Genomic DNA, 24860 nt, shown 5'->3' with positions numbered 1-24860 from the left:
TACTTTTATGAAGATGAATGTGCTGTTTGTGAAAGGAATAATCTAGAAAATTTTCTTAAAGAAGTTTATGTATTCATTGGATACTTGTTATGTGCAGGCATTATTTCAAGTATTTTGTTATTAATTCATTCAGTCCTCATAATACCATATGAGGTAGGTTCCAATAGGAACCTATCAGCTAGGTCCCCAAATCTGTACATTTAGCTACTATGCCATGCTGCCTTGTCTCCAAATCTTTTCTTAAAATCACTGCCTTTATAGGTTTCATGAACTATGAAAAGCCATATGCTGAAGATGCTGGCTTTTTTGGAGAAAGTTCTGTATTTCATATACCTGTTGCCACTGAGAATATTAGCATGCATATAAGTACTTCCCCTCATTTTTAGAGGCTTAAGAATGGTTATTGACAGCAGAGTTTGGTCCCTCCATGTCTCAGTGACAACTTCACCATCATGAACCATCACAGTGAATTTCAGTGCTCTGAAAAAAGGAGCTAACTTTCCTTAATTCACAGTTCACTGGTTAAACAGTAGTTTCATTCTGCTTTCAGCCCTGCACCCAGACTTTTGCTTAAGACCTGAGAATCGGGGGCACATGGGTGGCTCAGATGGTGAAGCATCTGCCTTTGGCTCAGGTCATGATCCCAGGGTCTCGGGATTGAGCCCCTCATCAGGCCCCCTGCTCAGTGTAGAGTCTGCTCCTCTGTCTCCCTCTCCTGTGATCTCTCTTACTCTCTCTCTCTCTAAAAAAAAAAACTCTTAAAAAAAAACCCCACCAAAAAACCCCCTGAGAATCAGTTGAAAGTTTGTTTATAGCAAATAGGCCTTTTCCTTTCAAAGTATAAAGAAAGGAAATAAAGGGAGTCTGGGGGACTCAGTGAGTAGGCATCCAATTCTTCATTTTGGCTCAAGTCATGATCTCAGGTTATGAGATCGAGCCCTGCATCAGGCTTCACGCTCAGCACAGAGTCTGCTTAAGATTCTCTTTCTTCCCCTCTCTTTGCTCCTCCCCTCTGCTTGCACACTCTCTCTCCCTCTGAAATGAATGAATGAATAAGTAAATAAATAGCATACTAGTTTTTGCTTTTATTTTTTTTAAGAGGAGAAATGAGGTTAATGTGAGGGTTGACAGATTACCAGCTTCAAGTTGAGCCATCCTCATCCTATGTGAGTTCTCCGTTCTTCTCAGATTTTCTACTATAAGTAATTTTTCACAGTAGTAACTTATTTTAGCATAGTGAGCCACATACTGCATGAGGTTTCATTCAACCAAACAAATGAAACAAATGGCTGTAGCCTAGTAAACCCAGGCTTTAGAGGAGCTGCCGACTTAGTGGCTGGGGACCTTGTGTGCATTTAGATTCTCCTGTGGAGTAATTGCTACAAAGTGACCTGTGAGCTTCTTTCTCCATCTTGGGAGTGAATATGTTGAACTTAGGTGATCACTATGGGCGTGCTGGGCACTAATGATCAAGGTTCCACTTTACCTACTTCCCCACACAGTGGTTACACAACTCTGGACTTGGTTTCTCTGAAGCCATGGGGTCATTGCAAAGATTTATATGATGATTTTTTTTTTTAAAGAAAAATGATGGAGTTGGTAGTGTTCACAGCTACCAGCTTTATGGTCCATAGTTGACCAAGGTGTCGACTGCTTTGTGATAATTTTTTTAAAAAATTAGAAACAATGGGCAGCCCCGGTGGCGCAGAGGTTTAGCGCCGCCTGCAGCCCAGGGCGTGATTCTGGAGACCCGGGATCGAGTCCCACGTCAGGCTCTCCTCATGGAGCCTGCTTCTCCGTCTGCCTGTGTCTCTGCCTCTCTCTCTCTCTCTCTGCATCTCTATGAATAAGTAAAATAAAAACCTTTAAAAAAAAAAAAGAAGATTGGTTTATGGGATCTCTGGGTGGCGCAGCGGTTTAGCGCCTGCCTTTGGCCCAGGGCACGATCCTGGAGACCCGGGATCGAATCCCACGTCGGGCTCCCGGTGCATGGAGCCTGCTTCTCCCTCAGCCTATGTCTCTGCCTCTCTCTCTCTCTCTCTGTGTGACTATCATAAATAAATAAAAACTTTAAAAAAAATTTTAAATTCTCTTCTAGCTGTACGCACCCATGCTTCACTGTATAAACATCACTGTTGATTTTGATCTTTGACCAAAGAAGGTATCATCAAATTAGATATGAAATAAGATTTTATTTTTAATGTTGTACCCAACAGTTTGGCATTTATTATATCGACATTTTAACGTAATATTTTTCATTAATCTTTTACTTCCAGTTGCCTTCTTTCACTCAAGAAGTTACTTTATTTAAAAGTGTTTAGACCTTGGGGTGCCTAGTTGGCTAAGTTGGTTAAGTGTCTGCCGTCAGTTCAGGTTATGATCATAGGATTCTGGATTTGAACCCTCTCCTTCTGCCCCTGCCCCCCATTTGTGCTCTCTCTCTTCCTCTCAAATAAATAAATAAATCTAAAAAAAAAAAAATGTGTTTAGAACTTGAGTTTTGACCATGGCTTTCCTCCTTTGTTCCTTGGCTGTTTCCCCTAATGCAGTTGCTAAATTGGAAACTGTTGAAATGAAAAACAATATGCTTTTAGCTCTTATAGAACTCTGAAAATCACGTTATTCATTTCAGAGATATTTACTGAGCAATTGCTATAAACTGGCTTTTACTAGGGGATGTAACCCGTAAGTCCCCTCATCTGGCCCACATTCCAGGGAGTGACACAAACACTAAGCAGAGAGACAGATGATACACAGTCAGATGGGGATCTGTGCAATGGAAAAAATAGAAGGAGAGAGTGACGCATGGCTATTTTGTTTTGTTTTACTTTTTAATTTAAATTCAATTAGCCAACATATAGTACATCATTAATTTCAGATGTGGTGTTCAATAATTTCCCAGTTGCATATAATACCCAGTGCTCATCATTGACGTGGATGAAACTAGAGGATATTATGCTGAGTGAAATAAGTCAATCGGAAAAAGCCAATTATCATATGGTTTCACTCATCTGTGGAATATGAGAAACAGCACAGAGGATCATAGGGGAAGGGAGGGAGCACTGAATGGAAAGTCATCAGAGTGGGAGAAAACCACGAGAGCCCCTTAACTCTAAGAAACAAACCGAGGGTTGCTAGAGGAGAGAGGTGGGTGGAGGGATAGGGTAGTTGGGTGATGGTGGCTATTTTAAATGCATAGGTCAGAGAAGGTTTGTGTGCGTAGTTGATCTTTTTGAGCAGAAATCTGAAGTTAGGGAACAAAAGTCTTGAGAATACCCAGGAACAGAGTGTTTCAGGCAGATAGACTGCAGGGCCAAATCCCTGAGAGGTGAGCCTGCTGGTGGATTCCAGGGAAATGTCTGATGAGGTCCTTATGCCAGGAGTGTGGTGGGTGGTAAACTCACTGTATGTTGCTCTGTAACTCAGGTATAAACTCCAGATTCTATTCTAAATGTAATAGAAACCAGCAGAGGGTTGAGGGAGTTAGGGAGTGATGTAGTCTGACTCTGGTTTTTAATCTAAAGGCTTAATCTGGTTGCCGTGGAGGGAACATAGACTGTACACAGCAAGAGGGGAAGCAGGTGATGGTGAGAGAGGAGTCAGGCAAGAGATGATGGTGGTCTGACTAGGGGGAGGTGTCAGTGGAGGCAGTGATGTGGGCAAGTTCTGGGTATGTACAGGGGATGATTAAATAAGGCCTTCGTTAGAGCACATCTCATCCGCAGGTTTCTCAGTGAAGGAGTGGGGAATGGTGGGTGGAATTATGTACCAATAGAGGCTCCTCCCCTTAAGTGGTTCGTGGGGATGCCAGGTTTATAGGTTCTGCAGCAAGACTGCATTCTGAGGCTTAGCAACATGGTATTGTGCAAGTAAAGACGTTTTCAAGACAGAGCTATAATAAATATAAAATGACTTGGCTCTGTTCTCTAGTTTATGGTGCTAGGCTGTACGTAGGTATGGAGCATGGTCCAGGTAAAGAGAAATCACTTTGTGACTCCACAACCTCCTGGTGTAAGGTGCTTCTTCTCTTGAGCATTTCATCTGATCCTCTAAAAACCGCCATGTTTCATTTCACTCAGCCTAATTGTGAAGGGATCTTCAGACACGGCATATTTTTTTCATCTTTAACAAGTTGGTTGAAGGCCACAGATACCTAAGGAGGCACATGTGAGGTCTCACCTCCCTTCCTTTGATTGCTGTCTCTCCCCCAACCCCTAACACCAACCTCTATTCCTGAAGTCTTTGTTCCTCATGCAACTCTGAGCTCCAGTTTCTTCTTTCCTTGACCTGCCCTGAGCTGTGGTTGCAAATATATGCAGCATCCCAACTCAGTTATCTTTTACATCTCCTCAGGATAGGAGCCACATCCAATGAGACGTGAGACCCGATACACACAAATAAAACATTTCTGTGGAGGCAAACCAAGCCCCCAGATAATTTCCCTTTGTGACTCTCTTTTCCAGTGTGCATTTTTACCTTTCAAGGAAAGAATAGCATCAGTACCCTTACTCATTGTCCTGTCTGCCACTACCTCCCTCACCATATTACAACATCTATGTTTTTTGAGGTACTCCACAAAAGATACTCTTTTGTGCTCAGCAGAATCTTACAGAAGAAAAAAGTCGCTCATGAAAAGGTACGGCAAATGTGTAAATTCCACTTTTTGCAGAAAGTTGGGCTGAGGGGTGGGAGTGGGCTTGACTTGCCTCCATAGATTGTGGGGAGAAGAGGTGTTGATCGAAAATGGAAGAGGAGATTAGATGGCTGGAAAAAGGGTAGAAAAGGGAACAGGTCAGGAAGGGGTGATTAGAATAGGTTGGGTAAGCCAACGCCAGGTCTACCCATAGAGCATCCTGAGAAGAGAAGTGAATAACCTCTAGGCCATCCCCACGTAAGGGGAGATCTGAAGTCCTAGCACAAGAGGGATTTCAAGACCTGAAACCCATATCTTAGAATGGGGGATGTAGCTCATTTCATAGGGAACGGTTGCCCCAAATGGTGATAGAGATTGTTTCTGGAAACTGAGATAGAGGAGATGTAAAAGGCAGTGGACCCATAATTACCCCTTGATTGGGTGCAAGGCCTCTTTGCACTATATGTGCTGCTGCAGATGTAACCCAAAGTAAATGAAATTTTGAACCATGTCCAGTGCATGCATTATACTTGAAAATCTTTGAAATCTGAGATTTTACCTAACTTAGGCCTTTGAGTACAAGGAACAGCTCAGAAGGGTAGCTGAGAGAAAGTGGTACAGGGGATATGCTAAGGAACTGTGACTATTTTGTGCCTCTCTATGAGCTGTCCTCCCAAATTCTCCTTTGACCTGTTTGTATAGGAATGTGTGGGCCTTTCATACTTCCCTATGTGTTAAAAGCGTCTGATTTAAATCCTACAAAGTCTTAGAAATTACAGCAGTTCTTTTTTTTTCACGACTTTTCTCAGCATTATTTATGTGTAATTGGCTTGTAACATTGTATAAATCTAAGGTTTACAATGTGATGATTTGATACACTTATATATATCAAAGTAGCTAAGGTCAGTTAACATGTGTATGACCTCACATAATTACCCTTTTTTGTATAGGTAATGAGAACACTTAAGATTTACTCTCTTAGCAACTTTCAAGTATATAATACAGTATTGTTAATTGTGGTCTGTACATTACATTCTGTACATTACAGTCCTAGAACTTATTTATCTTATGACTGAAAGAGTACGGCTTTGACCGACATATCCCCTTTTCCCTCATCCCCAGCTACTGACGACCACCATTCTACTCTATTTCTATGAGTTTAACATTTTTAGAGTGTACATTATAAATGATATCAGACATATTTGACTTTCTCTGACTTATTTCACTTAGCATAATGCCCTCAAGATCCATCCAGGTCATCACAAATGATAGGATTTCCTTCTTTTTCACAACTGAGTAATATTCCTGTGTGTGTGTGTGTGTGTGTGTGTGTGTACGTACGTACGTACTACATTTTCTTTATCATTTTCTTTATTATTAATGTCCATTACTTTGTCGATGAACATTTAGGTTGTTTCCATATCTTGGCTATTTTGAACAGAGCTCCAGTCAACGTGGGGGTACAGCCATCTCTTCAAGATTCTGATTTCCTTTCCTTTAGATCTATATACCCAGAAGTGGGAATGCTAGATCATCATATGGGAGTTGTATTTTTAATTTTTTGAGGAACCTCCATACTGCTTTTCGTAGTGGCTACACCAGTTAACATTCCCGCCAACAGTGCATGAGAGTTCTCTTTTTTCCCACATCCTCATTAACACTCACTATTTCTTGTCCTTTTGATAATTGCCCTCCTAACATGTGTCAGATAATACAGCAGGGTTTTGTGTTTTGTTTTGTTTTATTTGCCACTCTACATCCCTCTTGAGGAAGCACAGTTAGCTTTAAGAAGTTTTGTGATTCTAGGGCAGCCCCCGTGGCTCAGCGGTTTAGTGCCGCCTTCAGACCAGGGCCTGATCCTGGAGACCTGGGATCGAGTCCCATGTCAGGCTCCCTGCATGGAGCCTGCTTCTCCCTCTGCCTGTGTCTCTGCCTCTCTCTCTGTCTCTCTCTGTGTCTCTCATGAATAAATAAATAATCTTAAAAAAAAAAAAGAAGTTTTGCGATTCTAATCTATATTTAAATAACTCACATATAGATGGTGAGTGAGAGTCCCTGAGGACCACCCCTCCCCTCCATCAGCTCCATCCTCAGACTCTCACCACAGAACCTGCCTGGCAACCATCACACAACGTAGTGGACTCAAATTGAACTGAACCACTCAGATGCCCTTATGAATGAATCCTCATCCCCTCTCTCCAAAAGATAATCAAAACGGCCACTGTTCCTTTACAAACCAGTTTAGCAGAATGAGTTACTGAGAGAGGCTTGTTTGGACTGAACAGGTTGTGGAAGACATTGTGTTATTTACTGTACCGCTCCCCGTGAAACTCTCCCAGAGCATGCTGTCCCTCTGACCCAGACACATTATTCCTAAAGAGCTACCCCCTGTCTCCATCAGAGGACACTTTCATCTCAGAAGATGGCTTGGGATGCAGAGCAACTGGAAATGATCTTTTGTTTTACGAGAATGAGGCTCTTGTGAGAAGAGATACAGACCTGTCCAAAGGAGAGAGCCCGAGAGGCCTGGTCTGTGCTCCGTGCGCATGTGGACAAGCACTCTCCCTAACACTCTGGGACCTTTCTTCACTAGTGTGGGCATTTCTTTTCTTTTTCTGTGCAGTGAAAGTCAGGTCATGAATATTTTTTGTAAGTAGAGAGGCTCCCCTGTTTTATCACAAATTGTATTTTAGCTGTGTTTTTCCATTTTCAAAATTCAGTGGCCGTACTTAGCAACTTGGGCATTTACTTTAACTGAAAATGACCCTATCCAGTCTCCCTCAATTTTTCTTAATGATTTTGCTGCCGCTTGTGGTTGTCTAACCCAGATTAAGGCAGGCCTCTGAAAGCCAGCTTCAGTCCAGAGACATATTAGAGAAAACATTGAAGATCATTGAAAAAACAATTTAATTTTTTAGTGAGGGACACCCGGGTGGCCCAGCAGTAGAACATCTGCCTTTGGCTTGGGTCGTGAACCAGGGGTCCTGGAATCAAATCTTGCATCAGGCTCCCTGTGGGGAGCTTCCTTCTCCCTCTGCCTATGTCTCTGCCTCTCTCTCTGTCCCTCAAGAATAAATAAATAAAATCTTTTTTAAAGATTTTTAAGTGAATAATCTCAAAGAATCACAAGGCATTGGCATTCATGAACACAGCACAACATACTGAAGTCTACTCCCATGAATCTCTAGCTCTGTCACTCTGGTGACTTTGTCTTCCTTTAACCCTCAGAAATCTCCCTCTTTCTCTGTCTCATCTTCCACAAAACTTTCCCTTCTAGCTGAGCCCACCTGAGGTTTTCAGTGGCTGGCATTAACAATTCTTCTCGTCTAGTTAGCCCTCTCCTTCCTAGTGTCAATCCAGCCTGCTGCAGCTCCACCACTGACCTCACCCCTTTGCCAGGCAGCAGCACAAAATCATACAAGCTGGTCTGGCCTCATGCAGCTCATCAGTGAGGTGGCTTGGCAGTGGGGTGCTAGGAGGCTTGAGTGCTAATACAAGTCTCTGTCTGGTTATTATCTGCAAATCTTTTCTTTAGCAGTCAGGACCCAATCAAAAGAATTAAGTCAAATGGACATGAAAATGTACTTCTTCCTTAAACACACACACATATGCACACACACACCCGTTGGACAAATTGTTCAATGTCTGAGATGGCTGTGACAGCCACAATAAATGGGAGAGAGTTTCTGGAATGGACTTTCAAATTCCTCATCCTGAAGAGCTATACCGCAAATTCATGACCATTGATCTTGGACTTAGTGAGGAACTAACTGACTGCAAATGAATCAGCAGGAATTAACCGCCAGCCTTAGGAAAACAACTCACATTTCAGGCCCTTCTGAGATGAGTGGAATTTTATCAACTGCATATACAAAGGAGGGCATGTGAGCCAATCTGTTAGTTATCTCTTCAGAAATATTTGTTACTGCCTTATAGTTTACCCTAACAGTGTACTGTTTGTGTTACTTCAGGTCTTAATGACTGGCTGGAAAAGGCTTATCTTAAGAGTGACTTCCATTCAGGCAGAGGGGACCTTTTGTGGAAATATGTAATAGTTATGTATACAAAAAGAATTTCCCTTTTTTTCAGAAATTCACTTTACTGTACATTTGTGGGAAAGTTGAGTGAGAGCATGGGTCTGGGTTAGACCACCTGGGGTCAAGGCCTAGCCCCAGCCTACCACTCACTAGGTGGTACAGCTAAATGAGTGAATGCTCTGTGCCTCAGTTTCCTTTTCAGTATGAGGGAGACATCAATGGTTCTACTTCAGAGAGCCCTTGTGAGTATTTTTTAAAAATATTTTATTTATTTATTCATGAGAGACACAGAGAGTGGGGTAGAAACATAGGCAGAGGAAGAAGCAGGCTCCCTGTGGGGAACCCAATGCAGGACTGCAACCCAGGACCCCAGGATTATGGCATGAGCCACCCAGGTGCCCGCCTTGTGAGTATTTTTTTTTTTTTTTTTCCCGCCTTGTGAGTATTAAATGAGTTGTCATATGTCAGGTTTTCAGAACTGGATCTGGAACATTAAAATGGCTCTTATAAATGATAGCTCTCCTTTCTTCCTCTCTTATGCCATCTCCTCCTCCTCTTCTCCTTCCCCCTCGTCCCTTCCCTCTTCCTTCTCCTTATTTCAGTGAAGGAAGAGATCCTTGATTTATTGCTAGGTCTTCATGATCATATACCAAAGTTGTAGTAGTATAGCAGAGGCCTTAAAATTATCTCTCAAAAAACAAGTTTTTGTAAAGACATTGCAGTAATCACTATATATTGGAGAAAAACTCAGTTTTCTTTTCATAAATGCAGCAGTGGCCAAATCACCATTTTAACAGAAGTTTTCATGTAGCATTTACTTTGGATATGAATCCCTCACTGAAAGAATACAGGGATGCATTCTCTCATGGATAAAGTTTCCTGACAAGGGAGAGACTTGTAGTTTCCTGATGTTACTTTCCAAGAAGGTTAGATGTCTTTGTAACTTTTATTCATATCCCTGTGATTCATAGATTTGTCCAAATCCTTTCTGAATCCATTCATACATTCATATATCATCTATCAAAGTAGTTATTTACTGTGCTTTGTGGTTAAACAACAACAACAACAACCCATAAATAATAACTGACTTGGTGGTTAAGAAGTCTTGCCCCAACTGAGACCAACCTGGATTTGAACCAGCATTGCCACTTGACCAGGCAGTGAAAGCTAATCTCTGCATCTGTAGAAAGGGGGTATAATTCCTGCCTCATAGAGCTGACGTGAGGATTAAATCAAAGCAGGAGAGAGGATAGATGATTGGGCAGGCTCTTATCATGAATGCTCATCTAGTCTAACAGGAGGCCCACTAAGAATAGCAGAGAGGAATTAGCTAGCCTCCAACTTTTCAGGAGTCCCAGCAGTGCAGCAGTGGGTGGAGAACTAGCATTACAGAAGAGTCAGAGCAGGGCTCTTAAGAAACCTGATAAAGTGCTATCAGAACAACCATGCATGCCCTTCTCTCTAAAAGCGGCTCTGAATCTTCATCAACCACTCATTCTGTTTCTTGATTGGAAATTGTCACTGCATGATGTAGAAATCAAACCCCCTTCCTATATGAAAGCCTCGGTGTGCATTGATAAAGGAATCCGGGCTGGACTTGGATTTGGTTGTGTGTCTTTTGTGGGAGCTTGTCAGAAGATGAATGTCCAGGGGCTCTTAATGACTGGATAATAGTTCCCTGGTCACTGAATAATGAACCCCATATGAACGAAGGAAATATGTTGTCTGGCCTCAGAAATGATTAAATGATTCGGGAATGAGGCCTGCAGGTCGAGTGTTAATTATTAAGGGTGCTATAGTAAGAGAGGCTTTATCACCCTCTCATCCTTACATCTGTGGGCGCCTCTCCTCTTGTCCTCTCGAAGACATGGGCAAGACCTAAGAATGCTAAGAGACCATAAGCACCCTATGCACATATCTCAGCACATGTAGTTCATTAAGAGAGGTACCCTGCTTCCATGGCACACAGCTAGGAAGTCACAAAGGCAGGTCTGGAAAAGAAAGGCCTTTGAAACCAGTGCTCCATCTGGAGTCATCCGTTGTCTGGTAATCTGTTCTTGTCCTATGGAAGGGAAAGGAGCTGGCATCAGACTCAGTGGCATTCTTTTTTGCCCCTAGAAGAGTTTATACATCCCCATCTCAACCATTCCCTATTCTACTCTACTGTTGCAATACTTCCCCATCCCCAGAAAGAAAGATGTTGGGGGAGACAGGAAACACGTCCTCCTATTGAAAGAGACAGGAAACACATTCCAGCATATGTGGCATCTTAAGCTCCATACCCACCAGTGCCCCATCAGCTCCCCTTCAGCCGAATCCAGGATAGACTCTTTTTTTTTTTTTTTTTTTAAGATTTTATTTATTCATGAGAGACACACAGAGAGAGAAAGAGGCAGAGACACAGGCAAAGGGAGAAGCAGGCTCCATGCAGGGAGCCCGATGTGAGACTTGATCCCAGGTCTCCAGGATCACGCCCTGGGCCGAAGGCAGGTGCTAAACTGCTGAGCCACCCGGGCTGCCCAGATTCCACTCTCTTGAGACTTTTTGTGAATTATCTCTCTGGCTCTTATTTACGTGTTCTTCCTAACCTTCCTCAACCAACTGATCCATCTCAAGATAATACATTCATTCTTCCTTTGCCACACCTTCTTTCAGAGAAAAAACAGAAAGCCTTGGATTAAAATGGTTGGGATCTCTCTAGGAGAGAGGTTTAGGACAGTCCAAAGGACAGACAGTTGACATAAATGATGGCTTCAATGCTGGGCACTGGTGAGGGAGTCCACATCAATTCAGAATAGAGCCTGACTCTTCAGTGGGACTTGCATATCAGATCTTCCTGGACTGGTCCTATCAACTCTTCTCTTCACATTTCTGTGCCCATCCTAGAATTCTTCATGTCGGCCATATTTAATTACTTATAGTTCCCATTTGCCATAGTCTCACTGGCCTCTGAACTAACTGGCTCATTGCCTGAATTTGTCCTTCCCACACACACTATGCTCCTTAGGACTCCACTGAGATCTATCACCTCCTCTAAGGCTTCTGCCTTGCATAGGAGGGGGGGTTTCTCCTTTTTATCTCCTTTTTGTCACAACAACCACATACATGCACTTCTCATAGCTGTAGACACTGTGTACTCTACTTCCTTACCTTCTTGTATCCTTCCTCACCCACTCCCCCAGAGGAGGCTGTGAGCTCCTTCAGAACAGGGACTGCTTCCTCCTCCTCCTAGACATAACCCCAGGACTGAGTGCTATGTTCTTTGGCAGATAGTAGGTGCCCAGTAAATATTGCTGAAGGAAAGAAGGAAAGAAACACAGAAAAGCAACACAGGATAACCCAGCACTTGACTCAAAGATAGAAAGCAGCTAGTTCCTTCCACTTTCTCATGTCCAAACTGAGCTCAAAAGGTGTTTTTTGCCCAGAAGTGTGTCCATAAATTGGTGTAGTTTACCGAGAGGTCATAGCAGGCAGTAAGAATAACACTACAATTCCAATAAGAAAAAAAAGGGCAAAGGATATGAAGAGATGCTTCATGTAGACGGAAGTGCAAATGAATGATATCAGCACATGGAAAAAGCACTCAATGTCATTAGTAAATTATGAAACATCAAATTAAAATAAATATATAGGTACCCACTTCCATGTTTCAATTCCTTGCATATTTTTGAAAAGGATAGTGCCCTTTATGGACGAGGGGGTGCTGAAGTGAGTTTTACACCACTGAAGCAAGACTAAATGGAGCCAGCACCCCCCAAGGCCTTTTCTCTCTGGTTTTCAAATACAAGCAAGCATTAGTTTTCACTAGAGAATAAGGATGCAATAGGCATAGGAGAATTGCTGTCTTTGTGACATTAACATTTTGGGATTTTGAGATAATGGGGGATATGTACAATCTTCATACTTCCTCTAGTAGAAACCCCCCCGGGCCAGACCTCTCTGTGTCTAATCTCTACACATATGAAGTCTAAAAGTGTAATTTTCTTGCTTGTTATTTTTGAACAACTTCTATTTTTAGATTATTAAAATGTATCAAACAATCTCAATTTGAAATCACTTTTCCTTTATTAGGTTGATTTGAGGCATATTCTAAAAAAAACCAAGAGTGTTTTATATTAAAATGTACCAAAGCCCTGTTTTGAAATGTTCAAAACATTTAGAATGGGCAGTTTATAATTACCCTAGAAATTGCTTAATAATAACTATTACATTGGAAAGGGCGAAATCACTTTCTACCAAGCAAGGTACAGTAATTAATCACTAAGGGCCTGCCTGACTCAAAGAATTGATAATCGTCTGTGAGCTCCTTCAAACAAGTCTCTGCTTTGTCTAAGATTGTTCCAGCTTTAGAATTAGCAGTGTAGGCAGTGTCCGAGTGGAATGTGGTCAGTCTGTGTGTGTGGAGGAATGTGCTCCAGATAGCGGAGGGGTGCTCAGAGCATGAGCCTTCCCCTCCAGACAGTTGGTTTTCCTTGGGCACTCCCAGCCTCCTCCATAACCCCTGTATTGCTTGTCACAGAACCCAGAACATTGCAGTTCTCCATACAAGCTTTCAAGATGAGGAGAGTTTAGACGTGAACCAGGGTTACATATGCTGTAGTCATCGAAGCTTTCACCATTGTCTGCTCTTTAATGCCTCCGTAACAAAATTCTGTTCAATCCAGCGGATATCAGGCACTGACCTATTGCTGCCAAAATAAGAAACACAAAATTTATTTTAAGATGAGCATGATAGGAGAGATGAGACAAGTTCAAAAGCATAGCCCAGCTATACAGGCATACTTCATTTTATTGTGCTCTCCTTTATTGCACTTCGCAGATGCTGCCTTTTTTTTTTTTTTTTTTTTTAAACAAATCAAAGGTTTTGTGGCAACCCTGCATTGAGCAAGTCTGTCCGTACCATTTTTCCAACATTTGCTCATTTCATGTCTCTGTGTCACATTTTGGTAATTCTCTCAAAATTTCAAACCTTTTCACTAGTATTATGCTTATCAATAGTATGATGATCTGTGATCAGGGGTCTTTGATGTTACTATTTGTAATTGTTTGGGGCACCACAAGCTGCACCCATGTATGATGGGGATGTTATTGGTAAATGTTGTGTGTGTTCTGACTGCTTCATTGACCGGGCGTTCCCCTATCTCTCTCCTTCTCCTTGGGCCTCTCTAACCCCCGAGACACAATATTGAAAGCAGGGCAGTGGATATCCCAACAATGGCCTCTAAGTCTTCAAGTGAAAGGAAGAGTCACACATCTCTCACTTGAAATTAAAAGCTAAAAATACTTGAGTTTAGGGAGGAAGGCATGTCAAAAGCTAAGATAGGCCTAAAGCTAGGCCTGTTGCACCAAATAGCCACATTGTGAATGTGAAGGAAAAGTTCTTGAAAGATGTTAAAAGTGCTATGTTCCAGTGAACATACAAACAATAAGAGAGTGAAGCAACCTTATTGCTGAGATGGCGAAAGTTTGAGTGGTTTGCATAGAAGATCAGACTAGCCATAACTTTCTCTTAAGCCAGAGCCTAATCCAGAGCAAGGCTCTATCTCTCTTCCATTCTATGAAGGCTCAGGGAGCTGCAGAAGAAAAGTTGGAAGCTAGCAGAAGTTAGTGCATGAGGTTTAAGGAGAGAAACCATCTCTGTAACATAAAAGTGCAAGGTGAGGCAACAGGTGCTGATACTAAAGCTGCAGCAAGTCATCCAGAAGACCTAGCTGTGATAATGAAGGTGGCTACGCTAAACAATTTCTAATATAGATGTGACAGCCTTCTGGATGCCACCCAGGACATTCATAGCTAGAGAGGAGAAGTCAGTGCCTGGCTTCAAAGCTTCCAAGGACAGGCTCACTCTCTTGTTAGGGGATCATGCAGCTGGTGACTTGAAGTTGAAGCCAATGCTCATTTCCCATTCTGAAAATCCTCGGCTCTTCTGAACTATGCTAAATACACTCAGCCCGTGCTCTAGAAATGGAACAGCAAATCTTGGATGACAGCACATCTGTTTACAACATGGTTTACTGAGTACTTTAAGCCCATTGTTGAGATCTGCTCAGGAAAAAAAAAAAGTGTTTTCTTTTTCCCCCAAAATATTACCACTCATTAGCAATACACCTGCTCACCCAGGAGCTCTAATGGAGACATAAAATGAGATGAAATGTTGTTTTTATGCCAGCTAACACAACATCTACTCTGCAGTATGTGGAACAAAGAATAATTTTGACTTTCAGGTCTTCTTATTTAAGGAATACATTTTGTAAGGCTATAATTGCCATAGATTGGTAATTTTTCTGATGGATCTGGAAAAAATAAGTTGAAAGCCTTCTGGAAAGGATTCCCCATACTAGATGCCATTAAGAACATTCATGATTCATGGGAAGAAGTCCAAACACCAACACAAACAGAAGTTTGAAGAAGTGATTTTAACCCTCATGGATGACTTAGTGGGGCTTAAAAACTTCAGAGGAGGAAGTAACTGCAGATGTAGTAGAAATAGCAAGATAATGAGAATTAGAAATGGAACCAGAGGATGGGACTGAATTGCTTCAAACTCATGGTCAGACTTGAGTGGATGAGGAGCTGCTTCTTATGGATAAGCAAAGAAAGTGGTTTCTTGAGATGGAATCTACTCCTGGTGAAGATGCTATGAAGACTCTTGAAATGTTAAAAGATAGATAGATAGATAGATAGATAGATAGATAGATAGATAGATAGATAGATAGAATATTATATAACCTTAGTTGATAAAGCAATGGCAAGGTTGGAGAAATCGACTCCCGTTTTGAAAGTTCTCCTGTGGTTAAAATGCTGTCAAACAGCATTGCGTGCTATAGAGAAATTGTTCTCCAAAGGAAGATTCAGTTGATATGCAGTCTTCACTGCTGTCTTATTTTAAGAAATTGCTTGAGCCACCTCAGAGTTCAGCAACCCCCACCCTGATCAGTCACCAACCATCAACATCCAGGTTCACTAATAAAAAGATTATGACTTGCTAAAAAGCTCAGATGATAGCATTTTTTAGCAATAGAGTATTTTTATTTTTATTTATTATTTTTTAAGTCACTAAATATTTAAGGAATTTTACATGTGATTCCTTCCACTCACTGCCAGTCACTGTAGTGCCTTCAAAGTCCGAATCATAATCTTCAAAATAGCCCTTTTATTTATTTTAATTTAATTAAATTAATTTATTTGAGAGTGAGCAAGAGAGAGAATGAGCAGGGGGAGGAGCAGAGGGAGAGGGAGAAGCAGACTCCCTGATGAGCAGAGAGCCCAGTGTGGGGCTCGATCACAGGGGCTTGATTGCAGGACCCTGAGATCATGACCACCCCAAGGCAGATGCTTAACAACTGAGCCACCCAGGCACCCACAAAATAACCCCTTAAAAAAAAAAAAAAAGTTTGTTCAGTCCAGATTTGTCACTTTTGGTCCTCCAGATGGACTTCTTTGATCTCCACCTGAATATGGACCTCACCTGTAATCTTTGGGATCCAGTTTCTTTACGTTAGGGCCCTAGAAGTCAAATTGTAGGAAATATATTGATTGCTATTTTGGCAAGTGATCTAAACTTACTCTTCCTTAATCATTTCTAAAATTGAAAAGTCTTGTTACTTCCCTGCTACTCCTTGAGCCTAGCAGAAAATGTTACAGGTAGCAATAAAGTATTTTTCAATTAAGATATCTGTTTGGATTTTTTTTAGCTATAATGCTATTGCATACTTAATAGACGGCAATATAGTGTAAACAATCTATACCTAGTGGGAAACCAAAACATTTATTTGACTCACTTTATTGCGATGTTTGCTTTATTACAGCGGTCTGGAACTGAACCCACATTATCTCTGTGGTGTGCCTGTATAGTTCAGCTGAGAATGTCAATTTGAGGGCATCCATAGACCAAAGATGGACTTGAAAAGAGCATTTTCACACCCATTACATTTGTATGCAAAAAAGATTTGCAAAGAATGGGATTTTTTTTTTTTCTTTTAGAGATGCTTTTTATTCCTTGGAGAATCTAGCAAGAAAAAGAAAAAAAAGGACCCCCCGAAACAAACAGGACTGAAGCACTCATGGATAAGGAGAAATACTGATTCATATATGAACTAAAGTCAGCTCTCTGCTTTTTTCCTTTTTTTGGAAAAAGGCTTTATTAAACTCCTCCTGTGTGCCAGACACTTGGAGTAACAGTGCAGGCACACAGTCTACATAATGAACTGTTCCTGATGAGTCCCTGAGAAAGACCAGGGCTTACTTAGCAGACAGCAAATATTAAATGCTATTTGTTGAATGAAACCATTGGAAGCAGAAACAGCTGATGGATGAGCTGGAGTCTTCCAGAGTGAGAAGCCACAATTTCCCAATGCAACTGACCATCTACCCATCTTTGGTTTGGAGCTTCAGAGAGTCCTGCCTCTTTGCCCTTCCAGAAAAGGGTTTTCCTTCCGTAATTGCATTTTCTATTTATTTATTTGTTTGTTTGTTTGTTCATTCATTCATTCATTCATTCATTCATTTAGAGCTGCCTCTACTCTTCTTGCTCTAGAACAGTCATTCTGCCTCTTTTTTTTCTGTCAAAGATTTATTTTTTTTTTTGTATATTCTTTTATTGGAGTTTGATTTGCCAACATACAGTGTAACACCCAGTGCTCATCCTGTCAAGTGCCCCCTCAGTGCCCATCACCCAGTCACCCCAGCCCCCCGCCCACCTCCCTTCCACTACCCCTTGTTCATTTCCCAGAGTTAGGAGTCTCTCATGATCTGTCACCCTCACTGATATTTCCCACTCATTTTCTCTCCTTTCCCCTTTAATCCCTTTCACTATTTTTTATATTCCTGCCTCTTCTGAATTGGCCCTCACTTGTTCACTCTTGACCCTCAAGGTAGGCTACACCTAGGCTGTGCAAATAGCAGTTATTGAGTAAGGATATAAAGAAAGATAGAGGAACATCATTTTGTTGTACCCCTGGTTTCACTTAAATAATGGTCACTTTTCTTAGTTATAGAAGCTGTTTATTATTTTAAAATCATTCTAACTAAAGTAATACAGTACTTGAGTTAGTATTTTGATTAAAGTAATCTATGTACATGGCCAAAAAAATATTAAAGGCTTATTATGGATGATAAATCCCCTTCTCACTTCCTCTTCTCATTTGTTAATGTAGTTAATTAACAATTTTGGTTAATTACTGATGTTTATGTTATCCCTTTTCTTTTTATATCCTGATGGATTTTGTACATTAGGAATAATATTCCCTGTAGAACTAGCAGAGCTTTCTAAAGCAGCAGCTAACATTTATTGAACATATACTATAGACTAGGCGCTGTTTTCATGTATTAATTCAGGTGACTCTGTGTGTGAGATTATGTACCATAGATATTCTCATTTTACCAGTGAAGAAATCAGGGCACAGAAAGGATAAGCAACTTGTCCAAGGTCATATGGTTAGGTATTCCAGCTCTACAGGCCAAGCTTTTAGCCATTATGAATATTTACTTCTTGAAAAACTCCTGCCAAGTAAGGAAATAAAGATCCTAGGCAAGAATTTGTATTCAGAATATTAAGGCTCAAATTTAGTTAGCTTGGGAGACAGGATGTTCAAAGGAAGGCACCCAAGAGGAACAAGTGTATGCCATAAGCTTAGTATAGTTTTTTCTTTTCAATGGCTTATGTTTGTAAACACTTCTTGTAATGCCTTTCCCAAGCTCGCATATTTCCGGAGCATATCATATCATAATTGTCTACCAAAGAATCTTCATGCAAATTCTGGATAAAGAGGCAATCAAGAGCATTTAATAAAGGTGTCAAGATGTTGGACATTTTTAAGATTTTATTTATTCATAAGGGACACACAGAGAGGCAGAGACATAGACAGAGGGAGAAGCAGACTCCTTGTGGGGAGCCCAATGCAGGACTTGACCCCAGGACCCTGGGATCATGACCTGAGCCAAAGGCAGATGCCCAACCACTGAGCCACCCAGGTGCCCCCCAATGTTGGACATTTTTAATATGAGGACATTAGCACAAAATTCTTGAGATTGGAACAGCCTTGGAAAAAATTTTTATCACATATATGTCATTGATCAGAAAAACACTGGGTAAGAAGGTATGAAAGTAGATGCAAATTTCACCATTTTAGCGAATAACTGTAAGATCCCTTTTTACCAGAGAGAGTAGCATATATAGCATTCTGCTTTTCTTCCTTCCCTATCTACTGAATACATTTGTGAAAGCTGTTAACTTTAAAAAAAAAATAATTCTGGCATTATAAACTCATGCCAGCACTTACCTCCATCCAACTGGCCCATTTTAAAGCCAGTGCCATTGATTATAAAGGTAACCTTATAGCAGCAAAGCTTAGGAAAACTGAGATAGGGCCAGTGAGTTGTTGATAATAGAAGAATTGACAGGATCCAGAAAATGGGGTGAGTCCGTACTACCTAAAGTATGTGCAGCCAACTAATTTCTTCCAAGTTCTAAAAACGTAAGATTATATATGTATACAACACATATATCCAATATATATATATATTGCAATATAATATATATATATATTACAATACATCAAAATGAAGCCCAGAGGTTTGGTGGGAAACTGTGTGTCTGCATGATGGAGCCACCACAGAAACAATCCAGCCCCCCTCTGATGTAAGCTGGGGCATAAAATGCTAAAAATATCACCAACGCATTGCTCTTACCCCAGATCTATTTTGACTAGCACAGCTTGCGACTGTTTACATAGAGAGAAGGGGGAGCAGATTTGGAATGGGGTGTCAGCCTACTGTTCCTGACGTGCATTTTAATAGGCCACCTGACAAGATCAACAGGAAGAAAAGAAAAATTGTGAACAGGTGTGAGGGAGCCAGAGGAAGATGGTCCTGCTTCTCCCTCCTCTTAATCAAGTTGGCACATTGTTCTGCTGCCAGGATTCGCCGGCTTATATCGGTGGCTGTGCTAATTGCCTCCAGTGTGGGGCTTGATTAAGGGGGCCCAGAGTCCCACATTGATTCCCCTGTGCCTTAAACAAAAGGAAAACTGGATTTTTGTCTGGCTGTTTCACTGTCAGAACCCGAAATGCTCCATTCGTCTGCACAGAGGCTTGTTGGCGGGTGCCGTTCCTGACGGCTGCATCGCCATGGAAATGTGTGACACATTTGTTGATGAGTTGTCTGTTTCCAGATGGACATCTTCAATCCTAGCACCAGCCTTTGAGAAATTTAACAGACCATTTTTTAAGTATTTCCTTTGTACGAATTGTGGTTTTATCTAAGGGTCTTGCTGGCTTTCTTTGTTTTATACCACAACGGATTTTATTCAGTGTGTTGTGTAAGTAATAATGATAGGCCTGGCTTTGTAGTTGTGCCTGTTTGTTTTTTCTTTCTTTGTATCCTGCATTGTCAGCCAGCCATGGTTTGTTAATGACACACTAAAACCTATTCTCTTTCTGAACTGGTGATGATTCTGCCTTGATGTTTAAAAAAAAGCCTGTGTTTGGGATAATACTGCTTTGAAAGTCAAGTTGCCAGCGGCTTTCCCATTTCATTGAAGAAAAATAGTAGGAAAAATATTAATAGTTTGTCTATTACTTTCAATTCATTTTGTCCTGGAGGGTAAAAAAAGCAAATGAAGACTGACTATTGCTAGACTGCCCAGAGACAGTGGGCTGTGCCTCGGTGGATGGAGAGGATGGGGGCGAGGCAAGGATGAATCTTCTCTAGGACAAATCCTTTGCTGTGCAGTGGGCAAAGTACCATCTTTCAGAAGGTCTCTCCTTAGGTCCTAAAATGTGCTTTCCTCATCTCATCTGAGGACTAGGATCCTACAGTCATAGAAATCCACCAAAATTATGTTTAAAAACTTGTGTGTGTGTGTGTGTAAGATTTATATTTAAATAATCAGAATCATAAGTAATTAAGATCACATTTTAGTCAAGTGAAATGTTAGTATTTATCCAAATGAACTATGTTTTACAAATATTAATGTCCCAAACTGAAATTAGAGAGGTTATCTCTTTCATTTTTTACCTTTATTTTATCTCTGCGTAATTGTACTGAAGGCATATTTGTCAATGTCCTTTTTTTTTTCTTTTGGTAATTAACAAGTGCTTTTCTAACTTCTGAGTAAGTAATCCTTAATTAAATGTGTCTGTTTTGTTAATTTACTTTCATTTTTTTCCTCTTACTACTAAATTGGAATGTGAAATTCTTGTGTGTTGCGATTGCGGATCCGAGTCCACTGATTAACATTTAGGACTCGGTATTCCTGAAGGCTCATTACTGTATCCTCACACCGGTCTTTCTAATTTCTTTAGAAAGAAGTAGAATCAATAACTACCTTGAATTTGTCAGGTGGAAAAAACAATGGCTTAGCCATGAACATGGAGTCTCATTCAGATACATGCTTTCATGTACTACTTTCATAAGGATGATTTTGAAAAATATTTGAACAGTATAATTACTTGGCAAGATGTTACTTTAGCTAACATCTTTGGGGTAGTGTGTTAAGGGGTAGTATGAGAAACCTGAAACTAGATAGAAAATAGTATTATTAAAATAATAAGGCAGGAAGTTATATACTTAGTCATTGTACCAAATTCATCACAAGCAGTAAGAAAATACATTACAACTTCCTGAACTGAAATACACACTTTCTTAGCGATAAGCGTCTTTCAGGTAGACCAGCATAGGCATTATTCCATGCCATATCTAGGCAGCTGTCAATGTGTTGATGGGTGAATTTTTCCACTTGCACAATTTCAGTGATTTTTTTTCCCAACAAATTAGATTAAAGATGACTTGAAGTCACACCTATTTGGACCTTTGGGCTCCCAAGTCATTACCTGTTGACAGGACTCTGACGAAAACATCATCGTCATTACCAAACTGCTACCCTGGAGAGGAGCTTGTGCTACACATTCTCCAGAGTTCGTCCTGTGATGTGTATTGATACTGAGATTTACTGTACTCTCTCTCTCTCTCTCTGGCTGTTATGAAGTCTAGATCCCATTACCTCGAGGGATATATCTATTAGATCCATTAGATACTGTGGCTCTTCATGCATGTGACTTTACAGAGACTGAAGTGTGTGTGGTGTGTGTGTGTTAGCATATGAAGTAAATGCAGACTATTCCACATTTAATATGGGGATCACAAATAGGAAAATTTTAATTCCCTATTGTTTGTATCTATTTTTTGATCAACTAAACTCTTTAATTGTAAACAATACCTTGTTTTTCCAAAAGAGGGAAATTAAGGTGTGAACATACTGCTGAAAGTTGCTGCCAGAGGCATTTTGAACTAGTGTTCTCATGGAGAAAAACTTCCTTAGACCATTATGTGGTATGCCTTGGTATGTATAGATTCCAGATAGTCTTTAGAGAGGGATGACCTGTGTTGCCTCTGCCACCATTTGCTTTCTGTGAAAGGACCAGGCAATGCCACATTCATTAGCTGCCTTCATGGTGCTGAGCTCTTCCCAGTGGGCAGAGGAGAGCACCTCCTAAAAAAAGGCTGGTTAAACATATTCCAGATTGTTTCAAATGAACCACAGATAAAGGCTGCAGGGAAAAGGCTCCAACTGATGATGCTATTGGATTTTTTTCACTGACAGTTTTCTACCATTGTGAAAAAGTTATAAAATGTCTTTTCTTTTTTTGGTGCTCAGATGAGTATAGGATCAAACCGGTGGAAGAGGTCAAATACATGAAAAATGGGGCAGAAGAGGAGCAGAAAATAGCAGCCAGGAACCAAGAAAACTTGGTAAGAATTGAATTTCTCAAATAACAATGAATTTTGGTGACACTGGTGACAATTGTAATAAAATCTGCACTGCATGTTTAAACTGTAACTTACACATTGGCACAAGATTTCTTGAAAATGCTATTGCTATTCATAGCTTGCCTGGAAGCGGCATGCTCATTCCTGTATCCTGTTTGTTTCTGAATAAGCCCCTCTTTAATCTTGATAGAGAATGCTCCAGGGGGAAATATTGCAAAATTATTAACATCTTAAAATGGTTAAATTTAAAGTAGAAAGCATGAAGGAGTATTGAGATTTATGGTGTGTGGGGGGGGAAACCAATATATTTTTTTCTTTTTCTCCACGTTTTTAACTCTTCTTACCCAGTTAGAATGAACAGCTAAGCTTCATTACTCTTCATGGAGTGTTGTTGATAAAGTTGCCTTTGAGAGGAAAATGATGCACTTTTAAGTTAGATCTCTATAAAAATAGTCCCTACTTCACATTCACAGTGTTAAAGGGATTGAGGCTTCTGAGTGAATGTGAGAATAGCAATGATCTGAAACAGAAAGTTAGGAAGCCCTTTGTTTCATATGAATCAGTATGCATATTACACCTTAATGTTCCATCTCTATGAAAACATTTAGTTAATGCCATATTAGCTGATTTCTTAAAAGACGTTACAGACCATTAAGAATGTGCATTTATTCAGTTGTGTGCAAGCAAAATTGTTTTTATATCTTATTTTGGGATTAATTATTTGCTATGCTTTCACATTTGAGTGGATGTATTTTTAAGAAGCTTGAAACGTCATAAAGTGTTTTCACCTGACTTAAACTCTTTTTTTTCCATTATGTGCTTTGTTTTTGTTTTTATGATTTCTGCTACAGCAGAGGGAGTTGGCCAGTGCTCATGAGTTTCAGGCTGTCATTTTCCATGATACTTTAATGAACATAATGGACTAATTCATTCTCCTCTGTTCTTTTCCGAACGTCTGAACTATACTTTGAAACACTGAAGTGACCAGCAACTGACTATTTTAGATCATTGTAAAAGAGTGAAAATACTCTGTAATAAAATATTGCTTTATAAATGGGACTTAGATTTAAGGTGTTGCTTGAGTCTCAGAGATCACCTATGGTATATTTTAACATTAGCACTTAAATCTAGAAAACAACATCTATGACTAGTAGTGGGAGTTACTATGATCCAATTTTTTACATCAATTTTTTTTAACTTTGAATAGATAAATAGAAGGTCCAAGGAGTTGAAGCATCAGTTGGTATTTTTCTACTTCATTTTACTGAAAATCAGACTTTGTCCTTGCTTGGTATAATTTCAGCTTGAGTTATAAATCTCATCTTTAATATTTCCATTGGAAACTAAAGAGACACTGGTGTTCAGGCTAGTAGTGGCTGTTCCTTGGATCTAAAAATAGAATCTATCCCTACTTTGCATACTTATATCTCTGAAATCCTGTATCTTACAGCATGTGAGTTTTTCTTCAATTTGCCCTCATCATATTTAAAGCTGATACACCTTTTACCTTCTTTCTAATTTCTCAGTCTCTCAACTCCTCAGTGCCAGTATATTCTTTTCCAGAACTTGGCCAGAACTGGCACTAGTGCTTTTCTTTGCAGACTGAATAAAAATTCAAAAAGAGAGAAATTTCTGGTTTGGGGTTTTTTGTTGTTGTTGTTGTTTTGTTTTATTTTACTCTTAGACTATCTGTGACAGCCCCACTCCCCTTTTCTGCCAACCAATCAGTCCAGACCACCAACAGGCATTTTTAAAGTATGTGCAGACTTGCCTGGAGGTTGGGGAGTAAGTGATTATCTTTGATTCTGAGATTTCTACACAGCTTTCCAAAATGAAGTGATTTTTCATTTATCTGATAGTATATTATCTTTGTCATCTGACCCATCCTTTGGGATACATAATCAACTATGCATGTTGTTTGAGAAAACTAATAGCCTCCTAAATTTGAAGCTTACATTGAGGTGGATGAAATAGGTTTAACAATTCTTTATTTTTCCATCCATTAAAATAATCTAAAAGACAAGAAGTTCTTGTTTTGGTATTTTTAAATTTTTATTTATTTTATTTTATTTTTTTATTTATTTATGATAGGCACACAGTGAGAGAGAGAGAGAGAGGCAGAGACACAGGCAGAGGGAGAAGCAGGCTCCATGCACCGGGAGCCCGATGTGGGATTCGATCCCGGGTCTCCAGGATCGCGTCCTGGGCCAAAGGCAGGCGCCAAACCGCTGCGCCACCCAGGGATCCCTTGTTTTGGTATTTTTAGAAGGGTTTTTTTTTTCTTTTCTTCTTTTTACTCAAACTGTTAAGATTAAGAGGCTCAGCAAACTCAATCCAGATAGTGTGGCATGATGGTGACAGTTGTGGGCTCTAGAGACAGAAAACTGCCTGGGTTCAAATCTCAGCTCTGCCACTTGCTCACG

The 24860-nt window shown here is 40.3% G+C and overlaps 1 protein-coding gene across 5 annotated transcripts in view; it reads left to right on the top strand.

The window, feature by feature from the left end:
* Positions 1 to 24860, top strand: part of C6H1orf21 (chromosome 6 C1orf21 homolog) — a 215420-nt gene that overhangs the window by 91178 nt on the left and 99382 nt on the right. For all 5 annotated transcript variants that reach the window (XM_072830914.1, XM_072830910.1, XM_072830911.1 and 2 more), the window contains one exon: positions 22325 to 22419. In XM_072830914.1, coding sequence (XP_072687015.1) covers positions 22325 to 22419 — 95 coding nt within the window. The remainder of the gene's footprint in view (positions 1 to 22324; positions 22420 to 24860) is intronic.

The sequence above is a fragment of the Canis lupus genome, chromosome 6 (assembly GCF_048164855.1).
Source record: "Canis lupus baileyi chromosome 6, mCanLup2.hap1, whole genome shotgun sequence".
Classification (NCBI taxonomy): domain Eukaryota; kingdom Metazoa; phylum Chordata; class Mammalia; order Carnivora; family Canidae; genus Canis; species Canis lupus.
Note: the sequence above shows the minus strand (reverse complement) of the source record. Positions and strands in the feature narration are given on the sequence as shown.